The sequence below is a fragment of the Chionomys nivalis genome, chromosome 8 (genome assembly GCF_950005125.1).
Source record: "Chionomys nivalis chromosome 8, mChiNiv1.1, whole genome shotgun sequence".
Classification (NCBI taxonomy): domain Eukaryota; kingdom Metazoa; phylum Chordata; class Mammalia; order Rodentia; family Cricetidae; genus Chionomys; species Chionomys nivalis.
Genome location: NC_080093.1, coordinates 1,904,659 through 1,924,719, shown reverse-complemented (window position 1 = coordinate 1,924,719; position 20,061 = coordinate 1,904,659). Strand labels below are relative to the sequence as shown.

At 48.9% G+C, this 20,061-nt stretch overlaps 1 protein-coding gene across 1 annotated transcript in view; it reads left to right on the top strand.

Moving 5' to 3' along the window:
• Positions 1-2,421: 2,421 nt before the first annotated feature.
• Positions 2,422-20,061, top strand: part of Slc18a2 (solute carrier family 18 member A2) — a 30,533-nt gene continuing 12,893 nt past the window's right edge. The window contains exons 1-10 of the mRNA XM_057778672.1: positions 2,422-2,500; positions 2,815-2,947; positions 4,550-4,919; positions 12,593-12,651; positions 12,919-13,002; positions 13,258-13,350; positions 14,247-14,336; positions 14,425-14,468; positions 14,544-14,604; positions 16,534-16,629. Coding sequence (XP_057634655.1) covers positions 2,827-2,947; positions 4,550-4,919; positions 12,593-12,651; positions 12,919-13,002; positions 13,258-13,350; positions 14,247-14,336; positions 14,425-14,468; positions 14,544-14,604; positions 16,534-16,629 — 1,018 coding nt within the window. The 5' untranslated portion in view covers positions 2,422-2,500; positions 2,815-2,826. The remainder of the gene's footprint in view (positions 2,501-2,814; positions 2,948-4,549; positions 4,920-12,592; positions 12,652-12,918; positions 13,003-13,257; positions 13,351-14,246; positions 14,337-14,424; positions 14,469-14,543; positions 14,605-16,533; positions 16,630-20,061) is intronic.

Sequence of the window (20,061 nt, the reverse complement as noted above, 5' to 3'; positions counted from 1 at the left end):
GTTTTTTTTTGCTATGTTTGGTAATTATTTATTAAATTCATAGTATATATGGGATATCGTTGATAATCAGTAATCATTAGTAATTAAAATCACACCATCCTGGATGGAACAGAGATGTTTAGAGCCTTATGGCTGTAAGAAAAAAAATTAAAAGTTAATGCATTATTTATATGTTTCAGTTCACATAAGAGATGAGGTGATGAACAAAGGAATTAAACTTCAGAAGCATCAAAGGGGACACAATTTTGTTGGGAGAAAGCAAGAACACTTTGAAGTTGTAAAGCATTTGCTGTCATCTTAATAAGTTACCCTGGCAAGAGCAATGCAAGGGTCTGCAGGTGTTCTCTTACTCTTTGGGGGCCCACCACTCAGCTCCCAAATAAATACACATGGAGTTCAGAAGTTAAGTGCAGTTAAGCTCAGCATATGGTTTGGCTCCCAGGACCCACCTGAAGGTTCACTAACTAGGATTCCAGGAGATCTGATGCCCTCTTCTGGTCACCTATGGTATCACGGCGTGAGTGGAGTACATACTTACATGTAGGCAAAACACTCATACACAGAAGAAAACATTCCTAAATCTTAACAAAGAGATTTTGAGGGGTATTAAGAGTTTGAGACCCCCCATCTATGTCGAGTCCTGTGGATCTGGAATGCTCCCCAGAACCACATTCCTCCAGGTAGCTGGGATGGAGTTTTGTGTTGCTTCTTGCATGTCAACCCTCCCCCCTTTGCGAAGTGGCTACTTCATTAATATCTGAATGGGACGACTTGGTCTCCTCTGGTCATTACCGTCTCTCCAGAATCCACCATGGTGCTGCTGTTGGCCGCACCCATCTGGCTGAATGAATGGCTGGGCTCTGTGTGTGTGTCACACGCTGGGCTGGGGGCTGTTATTCAGACCACTACCATCAAGCAGGAGGTTTCGTGGATATCCTCATTCCAGAGCTGGGAGAAACAAGGTGGGGCAAGCCTACATAGTCTGCCATAGTTCAATAATCCAGGAACTATCAGGTTGGGGTCCCAGAACCTGGTGAGAGTGCTTACATGCTAGCCCTGCAGCCCAGGTCAGAGCCCAGCAGCTCCAGAGCCAACACACTGGGCGCTCCATAAATTCCATCCCTCCACAGTGTGGTTTCCTGCCATCTGCTTTCTCCTCCTGAGTACGTCTCCACCTCCCTCCCTGTTTAATATTTAAGTTTCACACATTCTGAGATTTTCCAGAGGCTCGTGTCACTGACCTACTTTTTCCATCCATACATCTTTTATCATGGGGGGAGGGTAACAGTGGGGAGCGCAGGGGGTCTTTCTCCAAAAGAAAGAGAAGTGGAGAGAGTAGGCAGGACCAGACATCACAAGGTTGATCCACCCAGGCTCCTGCTGACAACCCATGAACATGAACAAAACACGGCCAGACTCCTCTGCTGAGAGAGAGCTTGTGACAGTAACAGGGATGCTCTCACCCTCTGGCCTCACAGAGGAGCATCAGAAACCAACCCGCCGTGTGTGTGTGTGTGTGTGTGTGTGTGTGTGTGTGTGTGTGTGTGTGTGTGTGTAGATGTTTCTCTACTGTCTATCACAGGTGCATTCCTAACCAAAGATTGCAAACCAACCCGCTGTGTGTGTGTGTGTGTGTGTGTGTGTGTGTAGATGTTTCTCTACTGTCTATCACAGGTACATTCCTAACCAAAGATTGCATGCTTGCATGCGGAGCAGGTCGGTGGCTCAGGGGCTCTGCCACGCTTAACCATCCAAATCATACCCCATGCATAGCACAGAAGGCAGAAGGCTCCTTTATCAAGGTGTCAAGCACCCTTAGCCACACGCTCTCCTAGTTCCAGGCTCTTGGTGGCCCCTGAGTCCCCAACCGGCTGCCCCACTTTCTTAAACATGGTCTCAACCCTGGGGTCTTCACTTGCCTTCATTCCCTCCTTGTCCTCCTTCCCTTTGTTTCCATCTCACTCGAAGGTGCCCAGAGCTCTAGCCTCCCATCTGCACTCTGACCCTGGGCAGAAAACCCACAGCCTTCATTCATGCCATCTCCGGCCATTTTATGGACATGGTGGCTCAAAGACCCACACATTTCTTCTGGAGATAGAAGAAAGTCCGAGTACCTGCACACCCTTGGCCATGACTCTTTCACCAGGGACCCTTGACTCCTTGTTCTGAACCCCTGACGCTGTCCTCTGAAGCCCCTGCAGCTCCCTTCTAGACTCCCCTCCCCACTCCTTCCCTACACAAATCCCCGAGGTCCGCCAGGGTGGGCGCGTGACAGAGTCCAGGCTGGGGACAAGAGGCGGCTCTGGGTGGGCGGAGGCCAGCGCCCCAGCCCCCCCGCCCCCGCTCCGCGCTGTCCGTGACGTCAGAGCCGGACTGGGTAAACTGAGCAGGGCTCTGGGGCGCTGGGGCGGAGAAGGCGACCTGGAGCCTCAGGGACGCACAGACTGAGGCCGGGCAGTGTGGCGCAAGAACCCAGCAGGCATTCGCCGGCGACCGGGAGGTACGCGAGATCCCGGAGGACAGAGACCCCCTCTGGGATCCTCTAAGGCAGTGGTCGGGGTCCAGGGATCCCGGGACCCAAACTGAGCGGGAGGGGGTGGGATCTTGGGCGCAGCTGTGAGGGGCAGCGTCCCCGGGTCCCAGGTCTGGTCCCCGACGGCTCTGGAGGCTCTCCTAGGGACGTTTATCCGGACGCGTGAGAGGAGCCAGGTGCTCCCGGTCGTCCCGCGCCACCGCTGGTAGACGCGACTCCTTGTGCTTCGTGTGGCGCGGGACCTTAGCTGTCCCAGTCACTGACCGCACCCGCACCTGCAGCACAGCAGAGCCATGGCCCTGAGCGAGCTGGCTCTGCTGCGATGGCTGCGGGACAGCCGCCACTCGCGCAAGCTGATCCTGTTCATCGTGTTCCTCGCGCTGCTGCTGGACAACATGCTGCTCACCGTCGTGGGTACGTACGGCCCTCGCATCCCAGCCATCCGATCCCCGACATCCCTGTCCGTGACACTGGGTCCCTGGCGCCGGTCCTCAGCAACCCTGGCCCTGGCACTGCATCCCCAATACCTCATCCTCATCATCTAGCCCCTGCTTCCCGGCACCCCTAGTCCGGGGCCAGGCAGCTCGTCCCCGGCAACCTGTCCTCCACACCCCACATACCCCAGTTTATCTGAGCAGCTCTGTCGGCCCCAAAAGTTGAAGGAGCTGTATAAAACAAAACAAAAACCCATCCTTGAATACCAGCCCAACTCGCCCTCTGCTCCCGGGAGCTGGCACTTGTGGCTTCGCTTTCCTGGAGGGCAGGTCAAAACCCATGACACCGGATAAGCAGCAGAAGTTGTGTTTCCTTCTGATAACTGCCTGCTTCCCTTTGCCCACTTTGACTGCGATGAAAAAGATTTCTAAGTGAAGCAATGTGATGAGCTGCTGCCCGCCCTCTGGTTACTAGGCTACTGAAAGGTGGGTGAACCCTTGGTGGAGGACCGAGTGAGCAAGTCGCCATCTAGCTCTGAAGTAAAGCAAGCCATATTTAGGTGTGTGAGGGAGCGACTGCCAACGTGCGATACCTCCTCCTAAAATGACAGGTTCAGACTGAATGGTTCAAAACCAGGCCTCTTCGCCCCTCAGACTAAGGCCAACCTGGGCTACATGTGGCCGATCTTAAAACAAAAAAGCCAAGACGAATACACAACAAATGGGGGGGAAAAAAAGCTGAAAGCCAAGGTGCTTTGCTTGAGGGTTATTAGCATGGAGAAAGACCTAATGCGTTTTTTGAAAATCAACTGTCAATGAAACAGAAATATTTGGTTTTCATTCAGACTCTCATGTGATGAGTCATTCCCCCCCCCACACACACACACTTGCAGGTTCTGAGAGGATCTCCATGGTATTTTCAGCTCAGGGCATCAGGGTTTCAGCTGGCCTTTGCCTCCAATGCCCCCACGTTCCTGGTGTGCTCAGAGCTTCTAGAATGTTAAGCAACTTTGCTTTTCCATGATAGAAGTCTAAGGGATTCTCAGTGAGGGCCATGAAAACCCGCAGATAGATCCCCAACCACAGGGTAGAGTTGGTCTGTTGAGAATGTTCAGTTTATCGCTGTCTGCAAGGGTTGGTTTTCTGCCCTACACCCAAGTACATAATGGAATTTAATGTCCGTTTCCTTTCTTTATCCATTTCAAAGTCTGTCCAACTTCTCTGACCCCAGGTCAGCACTGACTTACTTCAGAGAGTGTTCTGTCTTTCCAGCATAGTCCTCTGAAGGACTGCTGTAATGAGAAACCCTATAAAAGACAGACATTTCTGTATCCAGTCATGTGGACACAGTCGCTACCCCGTGGGCACGGTGGGACCCTCAGAATCTCTCTGTCTCTCTCTCCTTTTCTCTCAGACTAAGCAATATGAAACTGTTCCAGCATCTCCTCTGAACATGGTTTCCTCTTCTGGGGTACATGGCCCACTTTTCTGGGTTTCATTTGGCTTTTCACACGACCTGAATTTTGATGGCTTTTGTCTCAGAAAAGGTTCTGATGTGATAATTATTTCTCTCCCCACCCAGTTCCCATCATTCCCAGTTACCTGTACAGCATTAAGCATGAGAAAAACACTACAGAAATGCAGACCACTAAGCCAGCACCCACAGCCTCCACCTTGGGAAGCATCCAGGGCATATTCTCCTACTATGACAACTCTACCATTTCATTCACCGGGAATTCCACTGGGAATGCCACCGGGGGCTTCCCAGGGGAGCAGCCATACAAGACCATTGCCACACAGCATATGGTGACCAACACATCCACTGTCCCTTCTGACTGTCCAAGCGAAGACAAAGACCTCCTGAACGAAAATGTGCAAGTTGGGTTGCTGTTTGCCTCCAAAGCCACCGTCCAGCTCCTTACCAACCCATTCATAGGACTGCTGACCAACAGGTAAGCTGTGTGCCTCCGACAAAGAGTGAGATTATGCTCTTTCCAGTTGCTGCATTCTGCTGCTTGCTCATTTGTCAGAATATGGAGAACTGGGGGGTGATGGACCAGGGAAACCCAACACCTGAGCACGGTGACTTCATCCTCAGTAACCAGAATTCCATATTGGCTCCACCTGTCTTTCCACCTGTTGCCTCAAAAGTACTAATATAGGAGACAGAGGAGGGAAGAAAACATCGGTTCTTCTAAATGCTCAGTTTGATCCTGTCGAGGCTGCTCTTGGGTCGCAGGGTCATTGCTCTTGTGGTCAGGTGGATTCCTGCCTCTGTGATTGGTTAGGAAAGCTAAGGTTAGGGCTGGGGCTGTAGCCCAGCAGGTAGAGTGCTCACCTAGTATACAGGAAGCCCTGGGTTCAGTGTCCAGTGCTGCATAAATGGGCAAGCCTAACCTGTGACTGTAATCCTAGCATTGGGGGGAGGGGACACACTCCATTTCCCCCCACACTCCCCAGAAAGAGCATGGAGACTATTGTCTGAGAACCCAAGCTGCTAAAGTTGGTTTTGAGTTAACCTAGAGGTTATGAATTCTTTGGCATCTTTGTCTCCATTGTTAGCAGCCATCAGCAAGTGTCCTGCTACAGCCAAGGTAGCCTGGTTCTGTATTGTACTTGGAGACTCAAAGCCCAGGACACTGACATCCTGAAGATGTCAGCTGTGAGGAGTGAGAGTTAGTGGAGTTAGGTTATAATTCCGTCATAGAGGAAACGGATCCAGGAAGACCACCTTGAGATAAAGGCCAGTCTAGGTTACATAGTAAATAGTAGTCTCGCCTGAGCTACATAAGCAAGATTCTGTCTCTTCTTCTTACAGTGGCAGAGAGGGGAGTGACCATCATTTCAAGCCCATAGCTGTAACACAGACAAGAAAAGGCCAGGACAAGAGCTTAGAGGATGGGGTGATGCTAACAGGGAGGGGCTGGGGAGAGATCAAGAAGGGGTCCCTAGGTGAAGCTACAAGGCCCCAAGTGCTAGACCAGAGACACGGGTTTTACTATAGAAGTGAGTTATTTCAGGTCCTGGAGTCACACAATGAAGAATCTGTGAACCAAGCAGTAGGGAGCAAGAGTGGCCAGACAGTTTGTGGGGTACAGTGCAAAGTGAAAGTGTGGGCTCCATAGTCAAATGCTATAAAGCATTGACGATACCAACTACAGTAGAGAGCTAAGCAAAGGCCCAGTAAGAGTAGAAACCCTGTGTTTCTCTGGGTTTCAAGGTCTGTGAGCTGAGAAGGCCTGGGATGACCTCAGAGGGATCACAGAGGTTTGCTTCCCCCAGCACCAGCTGTGCTTAGGCACGTAGGCTTTCGCTGTTGCACTCACAGAGGGATACAGAGAGCTCACTTCTGATGCAGTGTGATATTGTGGGCTGGGTCCTGCTACCGAACCTGTGTTAACCACCTAGGCTCCAGCCAGCCCTCCTGTCTTCCGAGCAATTCCGCGTGGCTTCCATACAAAGCGTGCCAAGCAGATAAACCTGGGCACGGCTGAGTGTGCACCCACTGAGAGGCCCCATTATGGACGTGACATTCTGCCCCTCCTCTGTCCTCCAGGACAAAACCAAACAGAGCTCTGGAGTCACGGGTTTGTTTCTTTTCTTTCTCGAGACTAAGAGCAGTTCTTTAAATGCGTCTGGTATAATTACAGAAAAATGGCTCAGGGTTCGGTGTTCTGACAGAGCAAGCAGCTCGAATACCATATGGGAAAATTGAGGACATTATCGTAAGAATGCCCTGCCAATCACTTAGGAGGGAACATGACTAGGCGCTGGGAAATACTTAGCCAGCTTGCTGAAATGAGGTGAAAATTCCAGTCCTCCATATGGGAGTCACAAACAAACCACTTTCAAAATCCCAATATAGGTATTAAAACCTATTAAATTAAAACATTAAATTTTACTCATGTCTTTGAGAAGCAGCTTGTTTAAAGCCAGTGAGACTTTCCCCTCTTTACCATCCCCTAAAGGTGAGGTTCTCATCGTGTGGGTCGTGACCCTGGGATCAAACAACCCTTTCACAGGGTCAACTAAGAACATCCAGAAACCCGGGTATTTACATTGCACCTCACAACAGCAGCAAAATTAGTTATGAAGCAGCAACAGAATAATTTTATGGTTTGGGGGCCACCACAACATAAAGAAAGGTATTAATTAAAGGGTCTCAGCATCGCGGCATTAGAAAGGTTGAGAACCACTGCCCTAAAGCTTAGGATTGAAGCTACTGTCTGTGTCTCAGACTGCCTTCCAGGAAAATCCCAATTTTACTTTGAGCTTGTGAACTGCCGTCTAATCTTACAGTGAGCGATCTGCTCTGCAAATGAGACAGAGCAAATCCTAATTGCTTGCCCGGGCATTGCATTAAGTTTAAAACATGATTTTTATCTTTTTGGTTTCTTGTGCTGCCTGGGAACGCAGAAATGCAAACATTTTCATATTGACTGATGTAGAGCGATCAGGTGAACTCTGTTATCCCTTCAAAATTATTTTAGTTTGTAAATCTTTAAAATCACTTTCTGAGCCCAGGAGATGCAGATTAGAGACTTGCTGCTCCTCTGGTCGCTCACAGGCTCTGCTCCTCGCCATTGTTCTGATGGTGACTGACAATGAAGGACAAGTTCATCCGGGTAGCCCTTCCAGTCTTCACGGGAGGCACTGCAAACAGTCTTGATGTAATTTGTTCCAATCCCACTTTTAGTCACCAACAAGAGGTATGACTCACGTCTTCCGTGCTGTAAACAGCGTTTTAATGCTGACAGACATGAGGAGCTGAACGTGTTGAGTGTAACTAACATTTTGTGCCGTAAACACGCCTGCCTAAATGGCAGCGAATGGCGGTGCCGAGATTCCTGGTGGCAAAGCCGTAAGAACACCTTGTCGGCTTTGTAAGAAGCCAGTCCTAGAGTGTTAGAGGGAAAGGGTGTATGGCACAGGAGGAAGAAGGGCTCACATTCGTGTCTCGTGAGGAGCAGACACACTTTGTTTCTAATTTCCCCTCCATCCTTTCCTGTTCGGTAGGATACAGTTTGTAGTTTTAGCACAGGTCTAAAATTGCTACTCTTTAACATCTCCTTGGGCCCCTTCTGGGCCAAACAAAATGGGTAAAAGCTTACTTTTTACTCCTTGTGTGGGGAATTTAGATACTAAGACAGTCCGAGTCTTTCTCACCTGGGCCTTGCCCAGCTCCAGATGTGAGCTGGCCCAGGCTTAGACACACCTAAATCTAAACGGAGAAATCTGTCTAGAGGAACCCCCTCTCTAATGCCTGTCTTGTGTTAGCTTCAGAGGAGTCCACTGTGAGCCCAGACACCCCAATCGCCATCTCCACTCCCACTTTGCTATTCATGACCAAGGCGGCATCGGCACAGTGGCTTTTATGGGGTGACAGCGATAATAAGTGCTTGTCTGTTGTCTGAAATATTGGGGTACTATCTCATACTGAGTTTTAAGAACATAGCCGGGCGGTGGTGGCGCACGCCTTTAATCCCAGCACTCGGGAGGCAGAGGCAGACGGATCTCTGTGAGTTCAAGGCCAGCCTGGTCTACAAGAGCTAGTTCCAGGACAGGAACCAAAAGCTACGGAGAAACCCTGTCTCGAAAAATCCAAAAAAAAAAAAAGAACACAAAGCAACCATTTTGGGCAAGCCTTGGCTACACATTTTTCCTGTTTCATTTATAGTTGGGCTCCTGTACATTCCTGGCCACTGTCTGACAGGAAAGAAAAGGAAGGATGCCTCACCTTTGGAACATGTACTTACTTTCCAAGTAGTGTTTTCTAAGGTCTCAGAGTTTTGTTTCATTCCCCTCATGGAGGCTGAAGCGATTTATTTTATAATTCTAATTGAACTGTTTATTACTTAATGGTAATTTTATATCAAAAGAGACAACAGGATTCTGCTAGTGACCCTGTCATTGTACATAAAATGCATGTATGTGTGTAGACAGACTACATACAAACATGGCTACCTTTCTTTCTCATAAATCGGGTAAAGGTATGCTCTGTCTGCCTCTCTCCTCCCCTCTCGCTCGCTCTCCTCCTCTCTCTTTATAGTGAAAAGGTTAAAGTTCAGACGCTAAGCATGAGCGACCTCTGGTCCCCAGCCCAGGACGTAGGTGCCCTGCCTGAGTTGTTCAGCATCCACTTTAAATAGTGGCTGCGTCTTTAGAACCAAGTGCTGCTTCGAGCTAGCAGATGGCCTAGGAGCGGCCACTCCACCAATGGGAGCTGACTCCCTTCACTTCCTTCGTAGCCTGGCATTATCCGGGTGGTCTGCTTTTTATCAAGCTGGTGTCAGTGGCTTAATTTATTTCCATAGTTACCTAGTATATTTGAAAGCAGTTGTTTTTCCTTGCAGACTTTAGCTAACATCTGAATGACAACTTGAAGCCACAGGGCATGAAAGCTTTTTGGAATCTTACGTTTTTTTTTTCCCCCTCCAGCTTCAGCCGCTTGTTCTAAAGTACACTTTGTAGAAAGAAGCGGTGACCTTTTCAGACAAGCGGCAGACAGGGAAACCAGCTGTTTGAGGGAGGCATCTCCCATCCTCGACTTCACTGGGATGGGTAGGGAGGGGACAGTGGGCTCACAAAGGGCTTCTCACACTTAAGCCAGGAGGAACCAGAAATAGAATTAGCACATTCTCCTGCCAGCACAAGGACTCGCTCAGGCAGGTGTGTGGTTCACAATCCAGCCCAACCTCTAGCAGACCCAAGGCGGGACTTAAGACTTTCACTTCCTAAATGCTGAACCAACTTTAACATATTCCTGTCTCTTGACATTCATTTCCTGTTGCAGAGATTATTGAAAGGGAGATCGGGCCTCTGCTGGTGACAGGTCACACTCTACCGGGTTCTCATTTATATCCTTCTCTGTCATTTACAGTGATTGAAGGGACTATACCATGGTCTCAGGGGGCTGAGAAGAGTCTGTAGAAAGGAACAATTAGCATTACAGAAGTATCAGTTGTCAGAGGACATGCTGGTAAGAGTGTGTCAGTTTGACACCAACTAGAGTTACCTTGGAAAAGGGAACCTCGGTTAGATTGTCTTCATCAGACTGGCCTGTAGCAAGCCTTTGCGGGCATTTTCCTGACAAATGGTTGATGTGGGAGGACCCAGGGTCATGCCACCGCTGGTCCTGGGTTGTATAAGAAAGCAGGCTGAGCAAGCCACGGACAGCAAGTCAGTCAGCATCATTCCTCCATAGTTCCTGCCTCTGCTCCTGCTCGGGTTCTTACCCTGACTTCCCTCAGTGATTGAGACCTGTAAGCCAAGCGAACCCGTTCCTCCCCGAGCTGCTTTTGATCATGGTGCTCACCATAGCACTAGAAAGCAGACTAGGGCATAAGGTTTCTCCACTCCTTAGTTTGTGCAGCCAGCATAACATCTATTGTTCTAGATGTTTTCTGATGGAGTCAATATGTGATTTTTGGTCACATTCAAATTGGATCAATCGTTCCCTGGTACTGTGTAGAGAATGACCGTGGTCCAGCATGACTCACAAGTGGTTGATAACAGGCCATTTGGATACAGGCTTGCTGAATCAGGTCTAGCTTTGCTAACAATACTTTAATTGAGATGGCATTGAGTTGAGACAAAAGAGAAAGCTCGGTTGGTGGTGACTAATGTCGCTTGAGTAGCTGCCCATTTCAGAGACATTGTGGGGAAGGAGAAAGGTTGTTGTGTCCCCTTCACCGCTCAGTGCTCTAAGGGGGGCATACAAAGAGCTAAGAGAGTCTGAGGGTGGAGTCCCACAAGGTACCCATTTAATCTTCTTTAACTTGGGGCTGAGCACCAGTGTCGCCAAGGTGACCGCTTGACCACTCTGCTACCTTAGCAGAGATGGTGGGCACTGAGTTTTGTGAGAGCCTCTGTCTCAGAAGAATACAGCAGAAAACGATGTAACAGGGACACCTGGCATCTTCCTCTGGGCTCTCTGTGGGCACGCACCTGAACACACGCACACAATCTGTGACAACAGAACTGTTTAAAAGATCCCATTCAAAACCACATCTGTGACCTCTGCTTACCCAGTGGGGTTGCCAAATTCACAAGGAAAAGCTCTGGCCTGGAGGGCATAGTCCAAGAGCAGTTAGCCCAGATAACATTTGACATGCCACTTCTTCATGTCTTGGTTTCCCCAGCTGTGAAATAAGGAGGTGGTCAGCCACTTTTAGGAAGCCATTGGGGTAGCTGTGTGGCCGCTCGTGGGACTGGGTATAAAACTTTCAAAGGAAGGTGCTGATGGGACACTTTGCATGATGGTCTGGACTAGAAGAACCCTTCTATGCAGGCCTGGACAGGGCATGCTTGACTCTCTTCTTTCTGAGGTTCATTTGCTCCCTCTCCAGGTCCCTGGGATGCCAGGCTGGAGGGCAAAGAGGCCTGGGAAGCTATGAGTTTCCTAGTTGGAAGAACCAAACACAGGGCAGTAGCTTAGGCAGAGCTGGCATTACCTCCTGGGCAGAGGTTCTTGGTGGCTGCTGCCATGTTCCTGGCCACACAGCAGAGGAAAGGAGAAAATGGAGCAGAATGGAGGGGGGGAGGCTGGAGAGATGGCTCAGTGGGAATGGAGGGGAGAGGGTGGAGAGATGGCTCAGTCAGTAAAGCACTTGCCTTAATAGCATGAAGACTTGAGTTTGGTCCCTAGAACCTATGCTTGGCCTGGTGACATGCAGCTGTAATCCCAGGCCTGGAGAAGCAGGTCCAGGAGGACTCCTGGGGCATACTGGTCAGCAAGTCTAGCTTGCTTGGGGAAAGTCTTGCTTACGTCACACACACACACACACACACACACACACACACACACGAGTTAGGAGCAGATAAAATTTCTGAAGAATCTTTTCTGTTTCAGGCTCCCTGGTAGATAGTTGCATTTGAAAGCCGCTCTGTATTTGGGTTTAAGGTGATAGCCTTTTCTGTCTGTGGAGACCAAAGGAGACTAGCCTTGGGATGTGTTGTGGGGGAGGGGGTAGGTATTTAACCAGACATATGCCATTCTGATACAATGTGAATGGTACCAGGGTCTTCAGTGGACATAGGTCCTGAATCCTCCGTGGATGTCGGTCCTAACAAACAGCTTGGACTTAGACTTTTTGCGTGAGACACATGGCCTCTCAGGGTGGTCAGCATAAAGCAGATCTTAGCATCTTGATTTCTAATGCCTCTTAGACATGGTGTTGCTGTTTCTCTTGCCAGGTGACTCATCTGATGGACTTTTATCAAAGCGGGGTGACATTTCCTCCAGGCAGAGGTGGCTGGGAAGCTGCTCTGACTGACCACAGATGTCCCTTTGGGGAAGTTCTTGCAAAGACTACACTAATGATAATAATAATGATGATGACAGAAATGGGCCCTTCGTCTTTTAGATACGTTTGGGGTTACTTGACAATATTGTGTTAACATTTATTTCAGAGGAATTTTCATTCACAGTGGCAGCCCATAAGTGTATTCATATTCAAACAAACACGAAAAGGTCACGTAGGAAACACTGAGTATATGAATTTTCAGACAAGTCGACAGACCACTTATCCAGCTGATCCCCAACAGATAACGCCTGGAAAAATCAATATAAAGCCTTACAAAAACAGCCAGCCGTCATCGGACTCTTCATGTCTGTGTCTTTCAGAATTGGCTATCCGATTCCCATGTTTGCTGGATTCTGTATTATGTTTATCTCAACAGTTAGTAAGTATCTGCTGTTTGCCTTCTGCATGTGGGTCTTGGAAGAAATCCTGTCTCTTGTGAGCTGGGAAGCAGACTAGACTGGGGGAGGAGGGATGCTGTACTGGCAATAGTACAGGAAGGGGGCGCTTCATGGAGCAGCCACAGCCTCAAGCATGGATAGACCCCTTAGTTTAAGGGTGTGTTCCAGGTCACGCAATGTTGGGACATCCCTGTCTTGTGGGCAGGGCCTGACCTTGACATGAGGGCTTGGGCCCCTTCTCTTGGCAGTGTTTGCCTTCTCCAGCAGCTACACTTTCCTGCTGATCGCCAGGTCTCTGCAGGGAATCGGCTCCTCTTGCTCATCCGTGGCTGGTAGGTGTGAAAACACCGGTGGGCGGGGAGCCTGCCTGCCACTTGTGTGGACTGATGTTGGGGCTGGAGGTGAAGGGTAGAGGAGATTTTTGAGAAGGTGCCCAAGCACCTTCCTGCTGGATTCTGCCTAGTCTTATATTTCCGTCAGTCTAAGTGGCTCAGGAAGATGGTCAGCCTACTGGGAAGGAGGATGCCACGGGTGATGTTTTGGTACTCCCCAGAGCATGGGCGCTAACTGGATCTTCTTCTGCTTAGGAATGGGCATGCTGGCCAGCGTGTACACAGATGATGAAGAGAGGGGTAACGCCATGGGGATCGCTTTGGGGGGCCTGGCCATGGGAGTCTTAGGTATGTAATAGTCACTTGCAGGTGGGACCTTTTTGGCATTGGGTTACAATTTCCCTTGCTCATTGGTCCTGGCCACACTGAGCCCAGTTCACACTCCTGTGAACAGGCATTTGGCCCTCCTATTTCTATTTTTTTTCCCTACAGAGTCTTTGGGAAATGGGGGAAAAGTCCCTTGTGGAAAGGATCTGGGCTTCCTTGGCCTCTGTCCCCAAACCATGTACCAGGCTCCAATATAAAACACAGAACTGAGTAGGATGGTCTGTCAGATCCCTTCTTTTAAAAGAATTCTGAGTTATTACTAGATAGTGGTCATACACACCTTTAATCCCAGCACTTGAGAGGCAGAGGCAGGTGGATCTCTATGAATTCGAGGCCAGCCTGGACTACAAGAACTAGTTCCAGGACAGGACCCAAAGTTACAGAGAAACACTGTCTTGATAAACCATATCATTATTATTATTCTGAGTTATAATCTGAGAGAAACTTCCAGCCTTCTGTATCTGCCACTACACCTGCCCTGGTTGACATCCTAGGCCAGGGCACAGACACTTTTCCTGAAGGAGAGTTGGATCTTTTCCCCCTGCCTTTGATATTTTCTTTCTCTCTGGAGCCAGTGTTTCCCATGTCTGGTGGTAGCAAATGAATGAGTCTGTAGGGCGTCCTGTGCTACAGAACCCACACAGCTTCAGACCCTCGGTTTTCGGGATGCTTTTGTGTGCTCTTCCCATTTCCTAGGTGAAAACGTACCTAGGGAGAAGTTCAACATGATGCTAAGCTGAATGTAGGGTGTGTATCCCAGATCTTTTAAGGAGCAAAATGTAAGAACCAAATGGGTGTTTCTCCTATGGGTGAGGAACCACCTACCATGGCTGTCTTGTGGATCTCTCTTTCTGTAGTGGGACCCCCCTTTGGGAGTATACTCTATGAGTTTGTAGGGAAGACGGCTCCCTTCCTGGTTTTGGCTGCCCTGGTGCTCTTGGATGGAGGTGAGTGCTGTGACTCTGGCCTGTGTAAGGGCGTGTGCTTGGGCCATAACCACTTTCCAAGAGGGTCATCTGTGCTTCCCCTTTGTAGCTGTCCAGCTCTTTGTGCTCCAGCCATCCCGGGTGCAGCCAGAGGTAAGCAACTGGGTGGTGAAGGCCAAAGGGTGGCCCAGGGAACTCCTCTTTCTAACCCCTCTTTTTGCCTGACAGAGTCAGAAGGGGACACCCCTAACTACCCTGCTGAAGGACCCGTACATCCTCATCGCTGCAGGTGGGACTCCTGGGTCCTGGGGGGACAGTGGGGGTGGGCAGTGGGGGTGATTTTCACTTTCCTGCTGGAAATGTGAGGTCAGGGACATGGGATAATCCTGCATCATACTTGCTGTTTTCTTGTCTTCATGTTAAGGGCTCATTGCTTAGCCTTGAACTTCCTTGGAAGGGCTTGCTGGTCTCAGGTGGACATTTGGCCTGAGAACTGAGCCCTAGAGGGCACCTCTCTGCCTGTAGCATAAGAAGTTATGCCTTTGGACATGGGGCCTAGATGAACTAAAAGAACACTCTGGGGTTCTGGTGGGTTGGTCCCAGGGGAGACAGTATATTTCCCTGCAGGGCCTGGGCTTCCCTTCCCAGATACAAGGTTGCTACCAGCAAGTAGCCCTCTGGGCAGCCTTGCAGTATGGCTCAGCCTGAGAGGGGATGATTGTCTAAGCAAGGCATGACGTACAAGACAACTGAGAATGTTTGAGAGAACCGGGTCTTGCCTTCTGTAGAATATTTATATTCTGCCCTTTTCAATGCTCCAAGTTGGGGGCTGCTGATGTAGCTCAGTGAACAGAGCTTGTCTATCGCGCACAGAACCTGGGTTCATTCCTCAACACTGTTTAAACTTGGCACGGTAACACCCACCTGTAATCCCAGTACAAGGACATCCTTGGTGTACTAGCAAAGACCTGCCTAGGCTGCATGAGACTTTGTCAAAAAAAAAAGAAAGAAAGAAAGAAAGAAAGAAAGAAAGAAAGAAAGAAGAAAGGAAGGAAGGAAGGAAGGAAGAAAAGAAAGAAAGGAAGGAAGAAAAGAAAGGAAGGAAGGAAGGAAGGAAGGAAGGAAGAAAGAAAGAAAGAAAGAAAGAAAGAAAGAAAGAAAGAAAGAAAGAAAAAGAAAAATCAGTCAACCAAGCTCTGGGGTGTTTTTTGTTGAACCCTTCTTCTGTGTGATTAGCCAGGGTGGCACCTAGGGTAAGGGCTGGGAAGTCGATGCACCAATCTCTTCATGCCCCGGGATCTACAGGGTGCAGGAAACATTCCAGAGTCAAGGTTAGGTGGAAAATAGGGGTTTGGAAGGGTGGGGCCCTAGAGATGTAAACTCCCTGAGTTGAGCACTTATGGGCCAGGCAGTGACTGCTTCTTGGAACCTCAGTGATGGAAGGAAAATCAAAGATGTAGCCAAACTGCTAAACTAGTCACAGTTCCTGTGTTACACGTGGTGGCGGTGGTGGAGGGAGTGAGGAGCGAGGTGAGTGGGAAGAGAAGTCCGGTCGTTCAGATGTTCCACCGTTAAATGTCACCAGGAACGAGTTGTGCACACCGTCATCATGCTTGCACAGCTTTCTTTGAATTTGTGCTAGCAAATTACAGGTTCCACAGAGCACAGCACAGGATGCTTCTAGAATGACGGAGGGCCATCCTGTGTGTCTTTTTCCAGGCAGTTCTGTGTTTACAGAGCTTGGTTAACAAATGATGATGATATGCATGGATACTCTGTGTGTCTATGGCTCCACAAACACCTGTCCCCAGTGCACCACAACCCTTAGATCTTCTGACACCTCAGGGATCTCGAAAACTATCCAAGCCCATTGCAGATGAAAACTAGTCAGAAGAGCCCCAGGATGGCCCATGGTGTGTGTGGTCTGCTGGCTGCTACATGCAGCTCTCCTCCTTAGTGAAGCAACATTTTATCTTCATTTGTAAGGTGGATGGGCTAAGTCAAAAAAGAGTTTGATGGCTCTCTCCAGTTACAGACTTTGTAACTCTGGGGTTGGGCTTGCTTAAAATTAAAGTTAATAGTTATAGTTATCCTCTTGGCTCGCTGTTTGGCTTTTATCCCATGGAAGTAGTCTCTGAGCTGGGGCCCGTGGGGTCTATGTTTGAAGTGATCACAGACACTTACTATGAAGGACACTAACACTCCTCCCTCTCTGCAGGCTCCATCTGCTTTGCAAACATGGGGATAGCCATGCTGGAGCCTGCCCTGCCCATCTGGATGATGGAGACCATGTGTTCCCGAAAGTGGCAGCTGGGTAAGGACTAGGGTGTTTACTGTCTGTCTGTGTGCCTGCTCTGTAGAACCACCCACAGCAAGATGAGTGATCGCTACGGATTGCCTCAAATGGGCTTTGGGGTCACTTTCAGCTCCAAATCATCCTTGACAGATGTTTCAAGTGAAAAGGGGAAAGAACAATGAGATATTGAGGAGGGAGAGGAAATATCCACACTAATCTTATTACAGGACATTGCTAGAATTGTATTTCATTGTCATTAGTAATCTCTTAGTGTCTGTTTTATAAACTACATTGTATCATGGGTACATATGCCTCGAGTTTGGTGTTCTCTCCAGCTTCAGGCATCTACTGAGGTCTTGGGATGTGCTGTCCACAGATCCTAGTAGGCTCTTACAGTTGCATTGCTTGTCTTAATTAGACTGGGATTTATTATTGACATTGTAACTGTAAATATTGTCTTAAGCTGAACTCTGTATTGCACTATGATCAATTATCTTTTCTTCAATTAATTTTTTCTTCAGTTAGTCGTTGCCCAGTCTTTCTCTTTTCTCGGTTTTCTGGGTAGCATTTATGAATGTGTTCCTTGAACTCTCTGGCAGAGAGGACACGGGCTCTAACAGTGTATGTGTGTTGTGTGTGTGTGTTCAGGCGCACATGTGTGAGAGACAGACAGACAGACATACACAGAGAGATCAAGATAGAGAGAGTTTTCACTGTGTAACCAAAACTGGCCTCAAAACCTTGATCTTCCTGCCTCAGTCTTCTGAATACCAGGATCAGAGGTGTGTACCACACTTGGTTAGTGTGGGATTCCTGTTGATAATCTCTGTCAATTTTTGTACTGAGGTGTTTGTTCTTTTCTTATTTCCTTGTGTATCAGGCATTAACATTTTGTAGGAAACTTTGCAAATATTGTCCTCGCTTTGCACAGGACATGTTTCATGTCTCTAAGGGAACATGTGATCCCCCAACTCCATTTCTCTATGAGTGGCTCATTTCTGAATTTTCTCTTCTCTTTCACAGATTTGCCATTGTCCCCCATGTCACGACCTCCTCTTGAATCTCTGGAACTTTAAAGTGTTCTGAAAAGCTAGTCCCCATACACACACAATTGTATTTAAATATGTATTATCTGGGTTAGAGATTTTATTTTCTTAGTTCCTTCAATTCACATGGATATCTTCATATGGAGATGCTTAGTTCTTACTTCATTTATTTCTCTCTCTCTCTCTCTCTCTCTCTCTCTCTTGTGTGTGTGTGCTAGTGTGTGTGTGTGCACCACAGTGCACTTGAGAAAGTCAGAGGACAATTTGCCTCCTTCTACCATGTAGGCCCATGGGATCAAACTCAGGTCAAACCCATCTATTCCCCAACCCCATCTACCAGCAAGGGTAGCTTGGACCTACCCTGCTCTGCTTGCCTTGGACATGTTCTCAACGAAGAACCAGTCCCTTTAGGTTCTGTAATGATTGCTGTGTCTGTCTGTCAGACAGTCCCTGAAAGGCCTCAAACAACCCAGGGTAGGATATGGGTGAGGGACTTCTCGCAGGTGAGAGGTTTCTTTTGAGGACGGTGGCAGCTTTTGGATCCTGCTCATTACAATGGTTGCCACAGCCTTGTGAAGATAACTGAACACCACCCATTTGGAAACACTGAGAGGGTAGATTTTATAGGAAGTGAATTCTGTGGCGAAACCAAACACAGGCCACATGTGCTAGTCACTGGCAGATGGGTTCTCAGAACACAGAAACTACATTTCGGACCTTCCCCATCAGGGCCAAAGCAGATGCCCAAGCCTTCAGACTCCTGGAGAAAGTCACTGCTAGGTGCACTCCCCACCCTCACTCAGCGTGAACAGGCTGTTGTTGTGTGTGGAGACCATAGCTGATCCTTTTGGGAGGCTTTGACTTCTCCTTCCCTCGGGTCTGTGGCACCCTGCAGCTGAAGTCTTCTCGGGAGGCACTCGGGGATGGCACGGCTTGGCCAAACACCACATGTTTACTTACATCTCCACCGGGAAGCTTGTCGACGCTGCCAGTGTCTCCACTTAACTGCCTTATGACCCTAATTGAATGTGTCCTGGCTGTATGCTGGGCACTTAGGCCGCTCTGTCACCAGACAGAGCCCGCGGCTTTCTCTTTAAAGTCTTTAAGGTCAGCAAGGAGCCCCAGGGCCACCATGAGCTAGAACTCAGGCTCCCAGATGTCAATGAAAGATCATTTGATGCAGGCTTGCCATTGCCTGGTGTTTAGCTGACCCACCCTGAGGCTCTGCCTGCCATTCAACTCAGAGGTAGGGTTGTCTCTTGGAGAGAATCTAACTTTTCCTCATCTTCAGTGTGAGGGGAAAGGTTCTCTTAGTGGTCTCTAGAGATTGGAACTAGTGGCTCCTACAACCACCAGCTCCTGAACCAAGGGTACTGTGGGATGAGTAGGGTACATGTGGAGGACAGTGAGCCTGGGGCCAGTGGCCCTTGCGCTGGAGCTGGCCCAGAAGTCTGGCCTCAGACTCACTCTATTTCCCAGTCATCTTTGGGGACACTGGAAGTCAGGGACAAGTGTACCTATTAGTTATGTGATATGTGATTGCTCTCGTGAAAGGGGTTTGGCTGTACTTTTAGGGACGGAAGAGACGGCAGATGCTTATTCCAGAAGGCTTCAGTGTGAGCCTGTTCCCAGTACTTCCTCTATCCCATGTTGAGCAGGTCCTGAGTTGGAGCTGTTGAGGATGGACTCTCTGTTTCCTTTTCACCTCAAGTTCAAAGCCAAATGACTTTTTGACAGCTTGATGCTTAGGGCTGAGTTTAAGGTGAGGCCTGTAACTCCCCAAAGGGAAACTTAGGCCCTGCATAACAGTGTGAGGCAAGGTTGGAGCCACACTTCTTGCCGGTCATTCTTCCATGTTTGTTTTGAATGTGATGGTGATACAGTCATGGAGGGGAGAGAGGGGATATGGGTTTGCCAGGCGGGGAGCCTATTCTGTCCTAAGCAGTTGTGACGTCATGGGACATCCTGTACTAGCCTGGTTTGCTGACCGTGTGCGCTTTGGGGATGCCAGGATTTGAGCTTGCAGGCCTCTCTTACTTAGGTCAGGGTAACAAGGCCTACTGTCGGGCTCTGGTTCCAGATCAGCCATTATAAACAATCTGAGCTGAGAAGAGTCTCAAGGACTCACTACGGTCACCTCTCAGGTCCCATGTCCAGCATCCACTCCTCAGTGCTTCATGATATAGTACAAGCCTTTTCCTGTTTTGCTGCTCAGGGCTGAGGTGGGTTGGTCCCTATGGTGGATCTTCTGGTGTGACCAGAGATGAGTGAGGAGCCTGTGGGAACTCCTGTCAGGGCAATATGCATACGGCATTGGATGTCGTGTACAGACCAGGAGCAGCTGACATTTCTCACTCAGGTGGGGAGAGCCCTAGAATGAATTATTGTCATATTTGTTGATGGT